The 15,103-nt window shown below is 44.5% G+C and overlaps 1 protein-coding gene across 1 annotated transcript in view; it reads left to right on the top strand.

The window, feature by feature from the left end:
- DMGDH (dimethylglycine dehydrogenase) overlaps positions 1-14,697 on the top strand; it is a 106,867-nt gene extending 92,170 nt beyond the window's left edge. The window contains exons 15-16 of the mRNA XM_088443914.1: positions 1,479-1,613; positions 14,349-14,697. Coding sequence (XP_088300040.1) covers positions 1,479-1,613; positions 14,349-14,558 — 345 coding nt within the window. The 3' untranslated portion in view covers positions 14,559-14,697. The remainder of the gene's footprint in view (positions 1-1,478; positions 1,614-14,348) is intronic.
- Positions 14,698-15,103: the final 406 nt, after the last annotated feature.

Raw genomic sequence — 15,103 nt, 5'->3', positions numbered from 1 at the left:
TTCCACATTGTAGGGCCCCACACATTATTCCACATTGTAGTGCTCCAGTACACCCTATTCCACATTGTAGTGCACATTATGGAAGATTGTAGTGCCCCAGTTCATGTTATGCCACACAGTGCACCCTGTTTACAATATGCCAAGAGGCCCCTAATTCACAATGCCAGTAGTTCCCATACTCTGTCCTCAAGGCACCATAACAGTCCAGGTTTTAAGGATACCCATGCTTAAGCACAGGTGACTTAATTAGCACCTCAGTCAAAGTGACACAAGCTTGATATCCTTAAAACCTGGACTGTTAGGGTACCTTGAGGACCAAGATTAGGAAACCCTGCATTATACCAAGGGGTCAAATTCACAATATGCTATGGGGCCCCCTATTACACAATATGACATAGTGCCCCAGCTCACATTATGCCAGTGACTCTAATACACAATATGTCACAATGCCCCCCTCGCCTACTTATTTTCCATCTAGCTTCTTTTCTTCTATTTTATCTTCTCTTCCCTGGCATTCGGGCGGCCCCTGTTTGCTCATAGGCTTCTCTTCGCAGGGATAAGGCATCATGATTCCTTGTAAAGGAAAGCAGCAATGAAGCTGAGAAGATGAGCCCCAACAGCTGGACAGGAATCTGCCAGGATATCATCCATTGCACCTGGCGGGACTTCAAACTGCTGGGGCACCTTTAACGACCTGGACATCGGCTCCTCCCCAGGGCATTGCGTCGGGGTGATGGCACCAGCCGCACTGCCCTTGTTATGGCCCTGACTAGCTGGAGAAATATGCTTTGTTTCCAGCTGCTCCACTAGGAATGACCCCTTAATGCCATTTTCAAACGACAATTCTGCTGCTGAATTTGTGCACTTTAATAATATAATGTAGTGTATAATATTTTACTAGATGGTCATGTTGGATTCATGAATCTCCATTGCCACTTTTTATTATTATGCACTTGGGATTTTCAAAAGGTTAATGTGTATATCATGTAGTTATTATTATATAATTTATACAATTGATGTATGAATTTGTTGAATTTATGTAACATAAAATAATCCTCCCTCCCAAAATATTACACTATATTGTTTTATACAATTATTGTAATGGCTTGCAAAAATGTGCATAACTTAAAGAAAAAAAAAAAAAAAAAAACTTTCTATAATGTTGGATTAGCTTTTCATGGAAAAATATTTAAATCACATAGCAAATAGGACAATTGTAAAGGTGCTTATGCCAGAATATTGTGTGTGTGGTGGTTGGGGTTCACAATGAGCTATAAATGCTATCGCCCACAGTTTACTTTAACGCTGCATCTGTAAAGTATGTGACATGTTGTTGATGTAGTGTGAACACTTTTTTTTTTTTTTTAGTCTTTTTTTTTTTCAAGGTAAAACTCTACATGTATGTAAATGTCTAACCACGCATGTGCACCGCTCTGCCATAACAGTCATTTACCATCATCCATTTCATGTGATTTCAGCCAGCTGACTTTATTGGCAAGAAGGCTTTGAATGAAATAAAGGAAAGGGGACTGCAGCGGAAGCTGGTGTATCTCACCTTGGAAACGGATACTGTGGATCCTGAGGGAAATGAAAGCGTCTGGCACAATGGGAAGGTGAGAAGAATTTAATCATAGAAAGTGGTTTCTAAGTCTCCTAATACCTCATGGAAACCTGTGCTGTGAATAGGATAGGCTTTACAGCAGTGATGTGTGGTGAGCTCAGTGGCTGGGGAGGCACACATGAAGATGAGTCTGAGTGCTGGGAGACTGTCTCACCTCCTACTCACTGTAACTCTCCCCTCACTACACTAAGCTTCAGGGTCCATTGATTTTCTTACCTACATCGCTGAGTCTTCTCTTGCTTATGCTAACTGAGCTCCGAACTCTAAACACTGCAGTGCACTTCCTGGTCACATTACACATCAAAGCTGTGTACTCAAAGCTGGTGAGTGTTAACTATAAATTTATTACAATAAACAAAGAAGATGTTTATAAGTTATAAATATCATCTTTCTAATATTCTAATCATTTTTATATCAAAACTCAGGGGTATGACAGGGGAACATATAATATGTAGGGATGTGCGCCGGAACATTTTTGCCGGATTTGGATTTGGTTCTAATTCGTCGTCCGGATTTGGATTTGCCAAACTGCGGTGACTGGCTTTGGATTTGGATTTTTTTACAAAAATTTACAAAAAAAGCTAAAATCACATAAATTGGTCTTTTTTTTCTTCCTAGAGTATTATTAACCTCAATAACATTAATTTCCAGTCAATTTAGACCATATCACAGCTTATAATATTGTTTTCAACATTATTGGCCATTGCAGTGAGCTGACTGGTTATTAAGCGACAAAGCAGCGGCACAACGACACAGACACCACAGTATAAAGCACATCTATGACACATTGCCACACAGCAGTGGCAGAAATGAAAAGTAGTGCACCCACCCAGTGGGGTACGGCCAGCAGAATCACAGTACTTGTTTACAAAGTGGGCTATGGCCCTAGGAGTCACAGTGCACAATCTTATTCACATTACACCGCACATAGGGCCTGATTCACATTACACCGCACATAGGCCCTCATTCAGAGCCGCACGTTAACAACAGTACGCTCGTTGCGTTCCGATGTTGACTAACCGCGCATGCGTCGGTGTTACACTGCGCATGTGCGTACGGCAGATTGCGAGCTTTTTTTCTCTCGTTCCTAAAATAGCGTACAGGAAGTGACATGTCAAATGTGATTGACAGAACAGGGCGTTTTTGGGTGTTGACGGGGGTGGAGATGAAAAAACGCAGGCGTGGCGAGGCGTTTTTGGGGCGTACATACATTAGCAGATGCGAACGTCAAATGTGTTCGGACCGTCTCATACGTCACTGGAACATCCGCTTTCCCTTCAAAATGCTCGCACAGCTTAGGGTCAGGATTACTCGACCACATTGGCGATGGCCTTCTCCTCCGTCCCGGGACTCCACGATGGTGCACCGATTAATCGCGGCTGGTCAGTAAAGTAATTAGTGTTGGATTGAAATCCGGCTTGGTATGTGTTTGGAAAGCAGTTTATTGGGATAGCACAAAAGCGTACGCAGGTGGAAATCAGAGCTGCTAATGTCATGATTACACAATCAATTAGCGTACATTTTTGGGGTTTTATTTTGGCCACAATTTGGTGGTTATGGCCTATTGTAACAATAATGTCATCATCTTTTAATTAGCTCCCCTTTTTTTTGGTTTACTGTGGAATTTGCATCGCTATGTGTTTTTTTAAACGTTCCTTAAAGAGGCCTTTTTTTTTTTTAAAGAGGGTCAGTTTTTGCGTTTAAGGCCAGGATTAAATGTAACCCATTTGTCCAATAATGTCACAATACAATGTCAGTGTTTTGTTTTTAATTTATTGTTTACACACAAACAAATTGGCCTAATATTGTATTGCCTTTTTTTGTGGCCAAGATATTTGATCCAAAAAAAAATATAACATAACTACTAACATAAGCGTAAATACAAAATTTAAAAACATTTCACAAGAAAGGAGAGGGAAGTTTTGACCAGAAAGGAATATGAGCCAAGCACAGAAGGAGTGTGGGAAAAGTCGCCATTGCTGTCACCGTTTTCTCGCCCGTTTGGCTGGGTGAGGGTGGGCGCCAGACCGGGTCCGGGATGCCATCGGGCTGGCCTGTCCAGAGGCAGATGTTGTGGCCTCTGGACTAGGCACAGGGCTAGGCACATTTGGAGGATTGCCTGATGTTGTGCCAGAGGTGGAGGATCCGGATGTTCCGGCAGGAAGGGAGGTCGGCTCCACCATGTGCTGGCGAACGAGCTGCTCCAGGGCATCGGCGATGCGGATGTTGGCCCTGGTATTTTCCGCCAGGGCCTGACCAATGGTCACGTTGGCCGCAGCATTTTGCTCCAGGGCCTCAGCCACCCGTATCAGACTGGCGTCCATCCTCTGCAGAATCTCCGTATGGCAATCCGATTTAAAATTGAGTTCTGTGAGGAGGCCCACTGCCTGCGAGGGGGCACGCCCTGGACTGGCTTCTGCAGGGTCCTCAGCCGGATGTACTGGTTCCTCCCCTGCAGAGTCAGCAGAAATTCTGCGGCCAAGGCTCCCCTCTGGAGCAGACTCATCCGCCTCTGTCTCTGTTAGGAAATTGGAGAAAAGACTCACATTAGAATCTACATATTGGCACAATAGCATTTCTGAGTTGGTGACATCACAAGACTTACCTTGGCCAACATGAGGAGCCGCAAAGTCTGGCATGTCCGTATCCATGTTGGACACGCCAAACACCTCCACAGCCTGCACACACCCCTGTGCCATCTCTTCTAAGTCTGTCAACTCCAATGACACAGGGGTGGGACCCCCACCTGTCCCCCTTGCATGCCTAGCCCTGTCGGCAAGTTTTTGTTTGAGACAATATTTGAAGTCTGCCCATCTGTGGAATGAATTTGGAACCATTATCCTTTTTTTTACAATGGGGTTTGTTTATAGGATGGGAAAGTGTTTACTTACCGCCGTTTGACATCCCGGGCTAGACGGACATAATCACCCACCCTATTGACAGCAACGGCGACCTCCTCCCACATTCTCCACTTCTGGCTTTGGCTCATATTCCTGGCTGCCTGGGGCAGGATGTCAACGCACTTCTGGATCAAAACCTCCATCTCCTTGCTTGTGAAATGTGGCTGCCTTTTTTTTTTGGCAGCTTTGGCGGGTTGACTGGGGCCAGCAGTCTCTTCCATGTCATCCTCCTCACCTATTTGGGTAAATATGCAGATTTAGCCACTTCACAACTTGCACAATATTATGTTTTAAAAGAATCATTGACACAAAATGCATGAAGGCCTTACCGCCGCAATTTTGACCATTGTTTCCCTGGTTTGAAGCCATGTCTCTGCTTCCAGCATGAAATCATCCAGAAATTCTATGTGATTTCGTGACGTATTTATACATGCGTCCTTAGTTTGCGGCCGCATCATTGATTGTGCGTCCCTATGATTCATCCTTAATTTGTGCGGGAAAATAAACACTATTTATGGCTTGGTGTGTGTGGATTCGAGGTGGGGTTGTTGGAGTGTTGTCGGTTAAGTGGTTTGGATTTGGTTGGTTGCGTTTGGAGGATTTTGCAGAGTTGTTTTTTTGTTTGTTTTTGCTACATTTCTTTGGTTTTTCCGTTCGCATTTTTTTTATTTTTTCAACATCCTTTCCTGATTTGGTAAGTTTTGTGCATTCAAATTTGTGGCCAATTGGTGTATTCTTCTGTTTTGTGGTTCGTTAATTTGTTTAACACTCATTTCATCTTTTTTAGTTTTTTTTGGTTTTCGGACCCAAAGAAGTTTTTTGTGGAAATCTTATATATTCGAGTTGGGTAAGTCCATTTTTTGTCTTGCATTTGCGAATTAATTACCGCATTTTTGACTGTTGGTGTAGTGACTTGCATTTGCGAATTAATTACCGCATTTTTGACTGTTGGTGTAGTGACTTGCATTTGCGAATTAATTACCGCATTTTTGACTGTTGGTGTAGTGACTTGCATTTGCGATTTAATTACCGCATTTTTGACTGTTGGTGTAGTGACTTGCATTTGCGAATTAATTACCGCATTTTTGACTGTTGGTGTAGTGACTTGCATTTGCGAATTATTTACCGCATTTTTGACTGTTGGTGTAGTGACTTGCATTTGCGAATTATTTACCGCATTTTTGACGGCTTATTCATCATATAATCCAGTTTTGCTTTTCCCTTTTCCATTTTTTGGGTCCATTTGAACCCTATTTGACGTACGGTGTGCAATGTAGTTTTCATCGATGGCCAAATGTGTTTTTCCGCTATTTTCTCTGTTGGCTTGCAACAATTTTTAAACATAAAAAACACCCTCTAAATTTTTGAAGTCTCATTGTTGGCTTTTTTACAGTTTATACGTATCATGACAATACCCCGGCATGTAAGCAGCTATGGATGGTATCAGAAAGCTAAGTTGTTTTTTCTTACTTTTGGGGTGGGTCAAAAGCCTTACATTGTAAACTTTGAATTTCAGGTAGATCTGGGGCGAATTGTTCTGGCCCTGCTCCCGGAAGACGACCAACCTCAAACTCGTCCCAGGCGTAGGCATCGTAGGCATGCAAGGCCCCAGATATTTCGAACACGTGTCACCCTTTTTGGAATGCCCGATGATGAGGTTTTAAGACGCTACCGTCTACCTCCCAAAATCATCATAGACACTCTCTCATTAATAGAAAGTGATCTTGAGCGGCAAATTGACAGTCCAACAGCAATACCACCACTGACGCAATTTATGGCGGTGTTACATTTCTGTGCCTCAGGATCATTTCAAACAACGGTGGGAATAGTGGCGGGCATCTCCCAATCCTCCTTTTCCAGGATCCTGAGGGCAGTGATGGAGGCACTTTTCAAGCACCTCCATCATTTTATTAAAATGCCTTTGGATATGGGTGCCCTTAGTGTGGCCAAGGCCAATTTTTACCAAATAGCTGGCTTCCCACACATCATAGGGGTTGTGGATGGTACTCACATACCACTTCAGCCTCCAGCACGGCTGGAGGCAATATTTAGAAACAGGAAACACTATCACTCCCTGAATGTAATGGTGGTATGTGATGCCTCCCTCCAGATCCTGTCCCTGAATGCTAAATTACCCGGAAGTGCTCATGACTCCTTCGTCATCCGGCAATCAGGGATATGGCAGAAATTAACCAACCTACAAGCTGGTGATGCGTGGCTTCTGGGTAAGTGGAGACCTTTAGTACATAACAATGTTAAGCTTGATACACAGTGTTCCTGATGTGGTCTATTTTTGTTCACAGGAGACAGTGGATACCCTTGCATGTCCTGGCTGCTCACTCCTTATTTGGCTCCCACACCAGGGCCACAAAGTGCGTATAATTCCGCACTTACAGCCACCAGGCAAGTGGTGGAGCGCTGTATCGGCCTTTTAAAAGGCCGATTCAGATGCCTCCACCGCTCTGGTGGCGAGCTCATGTATGTGCCGGATATGGTGTCGAAAATTGTGGTCCTGTGTGGGATATTTCACAACATTGCCATAAGGAGTGGTGTCCCAATGCAGCCAGAGGATGCCTTACCTGAGGATGGCCCCCCCGAGGTTGGTCGAAGGTCAGTATGTGGGGGGGCCATACGCGATGATGTGGTGGCCAGATTTTTTAGGTAAGTTTGAACAAAACTCCAGTGTTTATACCTAATGTGTTTGTGTTTTTTGGCGAACATCTAATTTATTTTTAATTTTCTCACCATCTTCTGTTTGTTCACATAATCTTTGGCACTCCAACGCTCACTACTTCCTGCTACCCTTACCAAACCTGGATCTGGTCCTTTTGGGCATATATTCTTGAACCCATATCGCAACGCCATGTTTGTGGAATCATGTTGGCATGGTCCTTCGTCAACCAGTTCTTGATTTTGTGTTTTTATTTAATTATTTCTTGGTATGTGTTGTATTTGAATTTATCACTGTGTATTTTTTTTGGGAGTGACCACTTTGTTTTCTCTGTTATGTTGTCAATAAATGTTTGAAGAGTGAAATGGTCTTCCTTTTTTGGGACGTTAACAGCAAGTGTAACCAGGTTAACACAAGTTACATTTGACTAAGGGGTAAACCAGTACTGACGCCAGTTGAGCAAAACTGAAATATGTTGTCAGCTTCCCAATCCACACCAAAAGGAAGCCTGGCCCAACCTTGGGATTTGTAAGATTGGCCTAAGCAGCTTGCGCACCAAGTAGGAACCTGGAAAATGTAGAAATCTGAAATTGACACTACACCCAAAAAGGGAAATGACATTGTTACTGTTATGTGTTTCTGGTGTCTGTTTGACATACAAAGACAAAACACAATCTAACTTTTAAAAAAGGGAAATCCTTGCAGGAACTTATGTCAGGCTAAACTATCTTGGTTTTGGTTTTTAAAAATGAGCCACAACGTATATTTGTCTTAATAAATTTAATTGGAAAATAGAAAAAAAAAAAAAAATCTAATGCCGAAGGAGGCCAGACAGCCGGTCGAGGGCCACCAGAAGGCCGATTACATGGTGGCGCATCTGCCCCACAACATCCGCCACCTCTTGCCGACGCCTCTGTTCCTCTGTGGGTGAGAAAAGTGTGTGGGTTAATACAACAATAGGGACTCCACAGAAAAACCTAAAAAAAAAAACAAATCACTCCTAAACCCAAAAACTGAAATAAAAAGGGTGGGCTGGCAAAAATACAAGGCCTAGGTACAAATTCCCACAGGTATGATATGTGTATGTTTAAATCACCAGGAAGAGGTAAAGGCAAACCTTCACAATCAACAAAAGTCAAGCCACAAAAACACGAAGAAAGGCACGACACATGATTACATACAAACAGTTTGTGCTTTAAAAAAAAAAAAAAACATACCGGGAAACAAATCGGGAGCTCCGGCCAAACCTCCATGATCCTCCTCAGAGGATCCGTCATTCCCCAAAGAATGGGGCGGAGTTATGCTGGACTCCGGGGAGGGGGTAATTGGAAGAGGGGTGGGTGGAGGAGAGGGGGAAGTGGGACGGAGGGGAAGGAGGCCCGACATTTCCGGGAGAGGTTCTGGGAAGGATGGGGAGGAGTGGGGAATAGGGGAAAGATTTGGGGTGGAGTGTTGGCTGGGGGTTGGGGAGAGTGGGCGGGAACGCCGACGTTGACGGCGGAGTCTTGGCTGTCCCCCTAAAATATGTCAAATAAATTGCGTTTAGTTTATGGACAAATCCGGGCAAACAAACAAACAAACAAAAAAAAAATAATAAAAAATAAAACCAAAAAAAAAAGCAGTAGAATTAAAAATACAGAAAAAGAGGGGAAACATGCAGACGCAGATATGAGTACAAATAATAAATAGAACAGACAGGAAAACATGCAGACGCAGATATGAGTACAAATAATAAATAGAACAGACAGGAAAACATGCAGACGCAGATATGAGTACAAATAATAAATAGAACAGACAGGAAAACATGCACACGCAGATATGAGTACAAATAATAAATAGAACAGACAGGAAAACATGCACACGCAGATATGAGTACAAATAATAAATAGAACAGACAGGAAAACATGCACACGCAGTTTGCCCCACAAACACAAACATGAAAACCACAATACATAACACTTACTTGCCAGGATCTGCATGCGAAAGCATGCCAGCAAGCGGGGCGTTCGCCGTTGCAGGTCGGACCACCTGCGCTCCAGCTGCCCGATGTTTCGGCGTGAGCCGAAGGACCGCAGGCGGGACCGTACCTCCGCATACGCGGAGCGCTTCTGCCGGTTGGTCATGGGTTGAGGCTGGCTGGTGATCCGCCTATCCATCACCTCCGTAAGCACCAGCAGCTCACGCCTGGTGAATGCGGAGGCTCTCATGATGGCAATGGTGTTTTTCTTAAAAATCATTTTTGATAAAGTGTGTAAAAATTTTCTGATTGGCTAATGTATTTTGGAAATTAACAGGAGCAATTTTATTGGTTAGTGTATGAGTCATGTGTTCGACAGGGCCAGAAATCTCTGGAGAGTTAGGATAGGCTTGATGCAGTGACATGCGTAAGCAAATTTAAATAAAGAAATGAACCCAGGGAAATATGCGGGGATCCACAGCAATAGTACAATTGTTTAATTGTGGTTCACATGTTTTTTGAACAATAAAAGCGAATGTTTCATCCGTACGTATTCTGCGGGTAAACACAAACACGGACAAGAGTAAAGTTTCTTGCATTGTGTTGAAAAAAAAAAAACAATTAAGCTAATTGATACATTGATTGGCATGATACGATTGATGGAGGTAGGCAGAATAAAGGAGCAGGTAATCGACATCTGACAAGGCCACTTCCTGTTTATACGTGTGCGTGCGTTCCTTTCAAGCCATTTCGGGGATGTACGCTCGCTATTTCGTACGCTCGTTAGTTAGAGGAGGGGTCGTCAGAGTTTAGGGAGGAATTTTAGATGCGAACGAAAATACGAGCGAGCCATTGAATTTAAATATTTTTGTACGTACGCCTAACGTACGTGCGCCCGCTTGCGAGTGGGTCTGAATGAGGGCCATAGTGTCCCTGATTCACATTACACCATAAAGTAGTGTCTCTTATTTATGTTACGACACACAGTAGTACCCCTTTTACACAATGCCCACAGTGGTGACCCTTTTACACAATGCCCACAGTAGTGACCCTTTTACACAATGCCCACAGTGGTGACCCTTTTACACAATGTCCACAGTAGTAATGCCCCTTATACAATGCCCACAGCAATATAGTGTCCCTTACACAATGCCCCCAGCAGTGGTGTCCTTTACACAATGCCCCCAGCAGTGGTGTCCCTTACACAATGCCCCCAGTAGTGGTGCCCCCAATGCAGTCCCCTTAGTAGTAGGGCCCCCTATGCAGTGCCCCCAGTAGTATGCCCCCATTAGCTGGCCCCCAGTAGTATGCCCCCCCCCAGTAGTATGCCCCCATAAGCAGGCCCCCTATGCAGTGCCCCCAGTAGTATGCCCCCCATTAGCTGGCCCCCATGAGCAGGCCCCCAGTAGTATGCTCCCCCAGTAGTAGGCCCCCCAGTAGCAGGCCCCCATACACACATAAAAAAAAAAACTTACCTGTATCCCCTGCTCCAGCCGCCGTCCGCTCCGCTCTGCTGCCACGCGACGAGGAAGGAGCCGGAAGACTGAGCTCATGAGTGAGCTCCAGCCGGCTCCCTCCGTGCAGCAGCCAATGAGCATCTGTGTGACTCTCACTGGCTGCTGTAACAAACACACAGCTGCCGCTGGCAGCTGTGTGTTTGTTCTGTGTAGGGCAGACCGCTATCACAGCGGTCTGCCCTACACTCAAGGAGCCCTGATGTCGGATTCTCTAGCGAGAATCCGACATCAGGCGGCCGCCGTTCGGCCCCGAACGGGGATCCGAGACAGGCGGGGAACCTCGAACAGGCTTTGGGTGGACTCGGATCCCCTATGTTCGGAGCGGTTTGGATTTCACAGAATCTGAACCGCTCATCTCTAATAATAAGCAGATAGCAGGTAATACACATGATAAACAAACATTCTAATTTGTAAAGTTATCATGTGCTCTGCACACAGTGCAGACAGTATGTGGGCTACATAAATATTCAGCTTATCATTCATTAGGAACTAGTATTCATGATCCTTTATGGGCTAGTTACACATGTGAATACAGCCCAAGGCGGCTGCCTAATATGCAGCTAACTCAAAAAAAACCTGAACATTTCGGTGTTTGCCCGTGGGAACTAACGGCATCTTCAGATGGCTTTGCCTGCTCCTTCCTATGATAAGTAGCGCCTGGTGGCTATTGGATCCCTCAGTCGCCTCCATACTGGCTCCCTGCTCAGGTCACGCACGTGCAGTCAGTCCGATTATTAGTGTAGCAGTGTTAGAGGTCGCAGGCACAGCTACGTTTTCAGAGCAGATGTCCGCGCACCGGAGCGATGCTTATTTTGCTCCAGCAGTTAAGTATACACAGCCACAACTCACAGCAAGTTAGATACTTATTATTATATTGAATAGGCCCTTAAATCTCCATTATTTGTTTGAGATTTATTGAACTTTATTATTTAGTCCTCTGTACATTTTGTTTTAGACTTTACCTTAACTAAAGTGTTTAATCTTTCTGGGCACAGTATACCATGGAAGATAAAGGATTACACCCCGTGTACTGTACCCATAGATTACTGTAGATGGATGATTTTGTAGCAGAAAGTGTTAAGCTGCGTACAGACTGTGCCGACGGATCCGCCGACACAACAGACTTACTGATTGGCTGCTCGCTGTGTGTTCCCTGACATCACAAATGGGTGGGCATTTACATGTGACCGCCCATACACACAGTCAAATTCGCCAATATATCTGCAGATATATCGGCCACCTGCTGTGCTGCAGAGCAGATGCGATAGGTCTGTGAACAACATCTTCCAGACATATCAGGGGGTACACACCTGCCGACTCGCAATATATCGTCTAGTGTGTACCTAGTTTAACACTGCGACAGCTGAAGACCAGTGTGACACATCTAGTTAGCTCTGCTAAAGGTGTTCCAATACCAGTAAGTAGGTGGAATTAAACGTGTCTTTCTGACTTCTGATATACAAGTGAGGATGTCCTCATACATCTCACCTCAATACGCCATGCTGCGCGAGACGCACTAGTGAGACGCCAGGTCCTGTGCGACTGGGCTTGCACTGAGCATCATCTTTGTCAGAAAATGTCTTAGTCGAAATCTGATTTGACAAACCCCTTCGCCAGACTGCACTGGTGCATTTGATATGTGACACTTTTATATCTGTGTGCGACTGAGTCTGTATACCAAGCCGTGGTAAAAAGCTGTGGCCGCTGCGTCCGTAGAACTTCGTATACAGATTCATACTCAGATGCACACAGAGATAGAGTACAAGTGTTACGTATCTATTTAATCTGGCAATCTCATGAAACGGTTTGTCACATTGGATTGCGACGAAGACACATTTTTGGGCAAAGAAGACACTTGGCACATGCCGAGTCACACAGGACCATCTCGCCGAGAGGGGCTGTTTGGCCGACCTTCAGCAATCGTGAATGAAGAAACTTCTGGGAGTAAATTTGCTAAGATTAGAGTCTGAACGAGTTTGTTTTTTTAAAAGCTCAATTTGCATCACTGAAACTCTGGAGATTTTCCCATTTTTTAAACTTGCAAATTTACTAAGAAGTGAGTTTAGCTGAAAGTGAGTTTTCCGATGATGAAGCAGATCGAGATTTCTCCCCCAAATTGAGAGTTTAGATGAGATTACTCACCCGAGATTGCAGTGTTTTCTCTCTGCAAAACTCTCTCCGAGCTAGCAGCCTGCACATATCACTGCGATATGTGCAGGCTGCTTGTGTGTTATACCTGTTAAAGAAGGGTTAAATCTTTTAAAAAGCAAAAGCGTAACCAGCCCTGGACTGGGGAACAAAACGAGTTGCGTTCCCCTGTAATTTAGGAACCAGCACCTGGCTGCAGGGCCAGTACTGGTTTTAAATATAGGGGGAAAAAATTGCGTAGAGGTCCCCCTATATTTAAAACCAGCAGCGACCCAAACCGATCGTAATGCCACAGCTAGGAGACCCTATTACCAGGTCTCCATGGCCAAAGCATTCACACCCCAAGCCGGTCAGGCCAAGCCGGGGATCTCAGGGGAGGTGGGGACCCCCCAAAAAAGGGGTCCCCCCTCTCCCGAAACCCCAGGCTTGGTCTGAAGCTCGGGGCTCTTCTCCGCAGCCCTGGGCTGTGTGTACGGGGGTAATAATGTGTAAAATAGTTGAAATCTATTGTATTTTACAGTGTAACTACAGGTGCCAGCATGCCGTCCCTTTTCCAGATTCTAGCTATTATCTTCTAGAAGGTGCTAGTGAAATGTTAAGTAGAATCTGATTGGTTGCTATCTCTCACTTCAGTAAATATTCTCCTTAGTATATAAAGGTGTATTCTCGCATTAGCATAAGTTAGTAAGCAGGTTGCTATGGCCGTACAAAAAAACGGGCGCAGATATGTCTGACTCAGAATCAGGCCCCTAATGTGGAAATTTTGGGGACTTTGTATCTCTGGATGTGGGAATAACTTTCATAAATACATAACAGCATTTAATGAGCAACTTCTGAATTATTTCTGGAGTAATCCTAAATGTAACGTTCACAGAAAGATGACTCTGTGTCTAGCATAAGCTTAGAAAAAGGCATCACATACACATATGTAGAGTCATTACTGGTGTGTTGAAATTATTGTGATGCATATTGTTAAATACATAGGTTTGACAGAAGCAGATAGTATTGTCCCGTATGCGCTGTCCTCTTCCAACTTCACTAATAGATCCCTGTGATTCCAGACCTGATCTTTGCCACATGACTTAAGCTGGGTACACACTGGGCCATGTATCGGCCATTCAATCAATGGGCAATATTTTGCGAGCATATCGACGGGCTTGTGCCCCCAATATGTCTGAACAATGTCGTTCACAGACATATTGTATCTGCGGTGTGTACAGGCGGTCAGCCGACTGCCCACACACTTGCTGCAGGGACCGCCGGTGACTGACAGCTCAACTGGGTGGGCAAATTCAAATGCCCCTCCTGTTATGATGTCAGGGAACACACATCGAGCGTCTGATCGGTAAGTCTGTATAGCTTACCTGATTGGCTGCTGTGTTGGCGGATCCACCAGTCGGCACAGTGTGTACCCAGCTTTAGACAGTGGTGCTGGAGCTCGGCTCTCAGGCCAAGAATGCATGTTTAAGATCAGATGAACTAAACAACGAATACACAGTAATTACTGTAAACAATGCTCTTCTTTCTTCCTCAGGTTGTGGGAAACACCACATCTGGGACCTACAGTTACTGCACCAACCAGAGCCTGGCTTTTGCCTATGTACCTATAGAGCTCAGTGCCACAGGACAGAAACTGGAGGTGGAGCTTCTTGGCAAACATTACCCAGCCACTATAGTGCAAGAGCCCCTTGTGTTCACCGAACCAGCCAGAAACCGCATGCAGCAAAAAGGAGGCCGTGCATAAATGTAACTACAAACTGTTATCACTATGAACATCGTCCCGGACACCTTCCTCCTGATCTCTGACCTAAATATGACTTGTTCTTAGTATTATGTATGAACTTACATTTTCTTAATAAATCATAGCAATTCGTTCACATCCATGATGCTTGTCTGCAGAATGTTAAGGGGGCTTTGCTCCTTTTAGGGGTATAGTCCACCTTGCCTCAGCCTAGTACCCCCCTAGTGTCACCTTCCTTGGGACTCCACCTTGCCTCAGCCTAGTACCCCCCTAGTGGCCTTCCTTGGGACTCCACCTTGCCTCAGCCTAGTACCCCCCCTAGTGTCTCCTTCCTTGGGACTCCTCCTTGCATTGATTTACTGTATACAAGTCTGAATGGTAATAATGCATTTCAAAATAACTACAGATTAATACAGTGTAAATATGGATTTGACCAGACGTCTGTAAATTACATATTTTACAAAGCAGGTATATGTAGGTGAAGCTGTTGTAATTCTGTACAAGAAGTACATAGTTAATTACAGTTTTAAGACACATTGAAGATCATC

This window comes from Taudactylus pleione, unplaced genomic scaffold (assembly GCF_031769625.1).
Source record: "Taudactylus pleione unplaced genomic scaffold, aTauple2 ptg000336l, whole genome shotgun sequence".
Classification (NCBI taxonomy): Eukaryota; Metazoa; Chordata; class Amphibia; order Anura; family Myobatrachidae; genus Taudactylus; species Taudactylus pleione.
The sequence above is the reverse complement of the archived record's forward strand: the minus strand, read 5'-3'. Positions and strand labels throughout refer to the sequence as shown.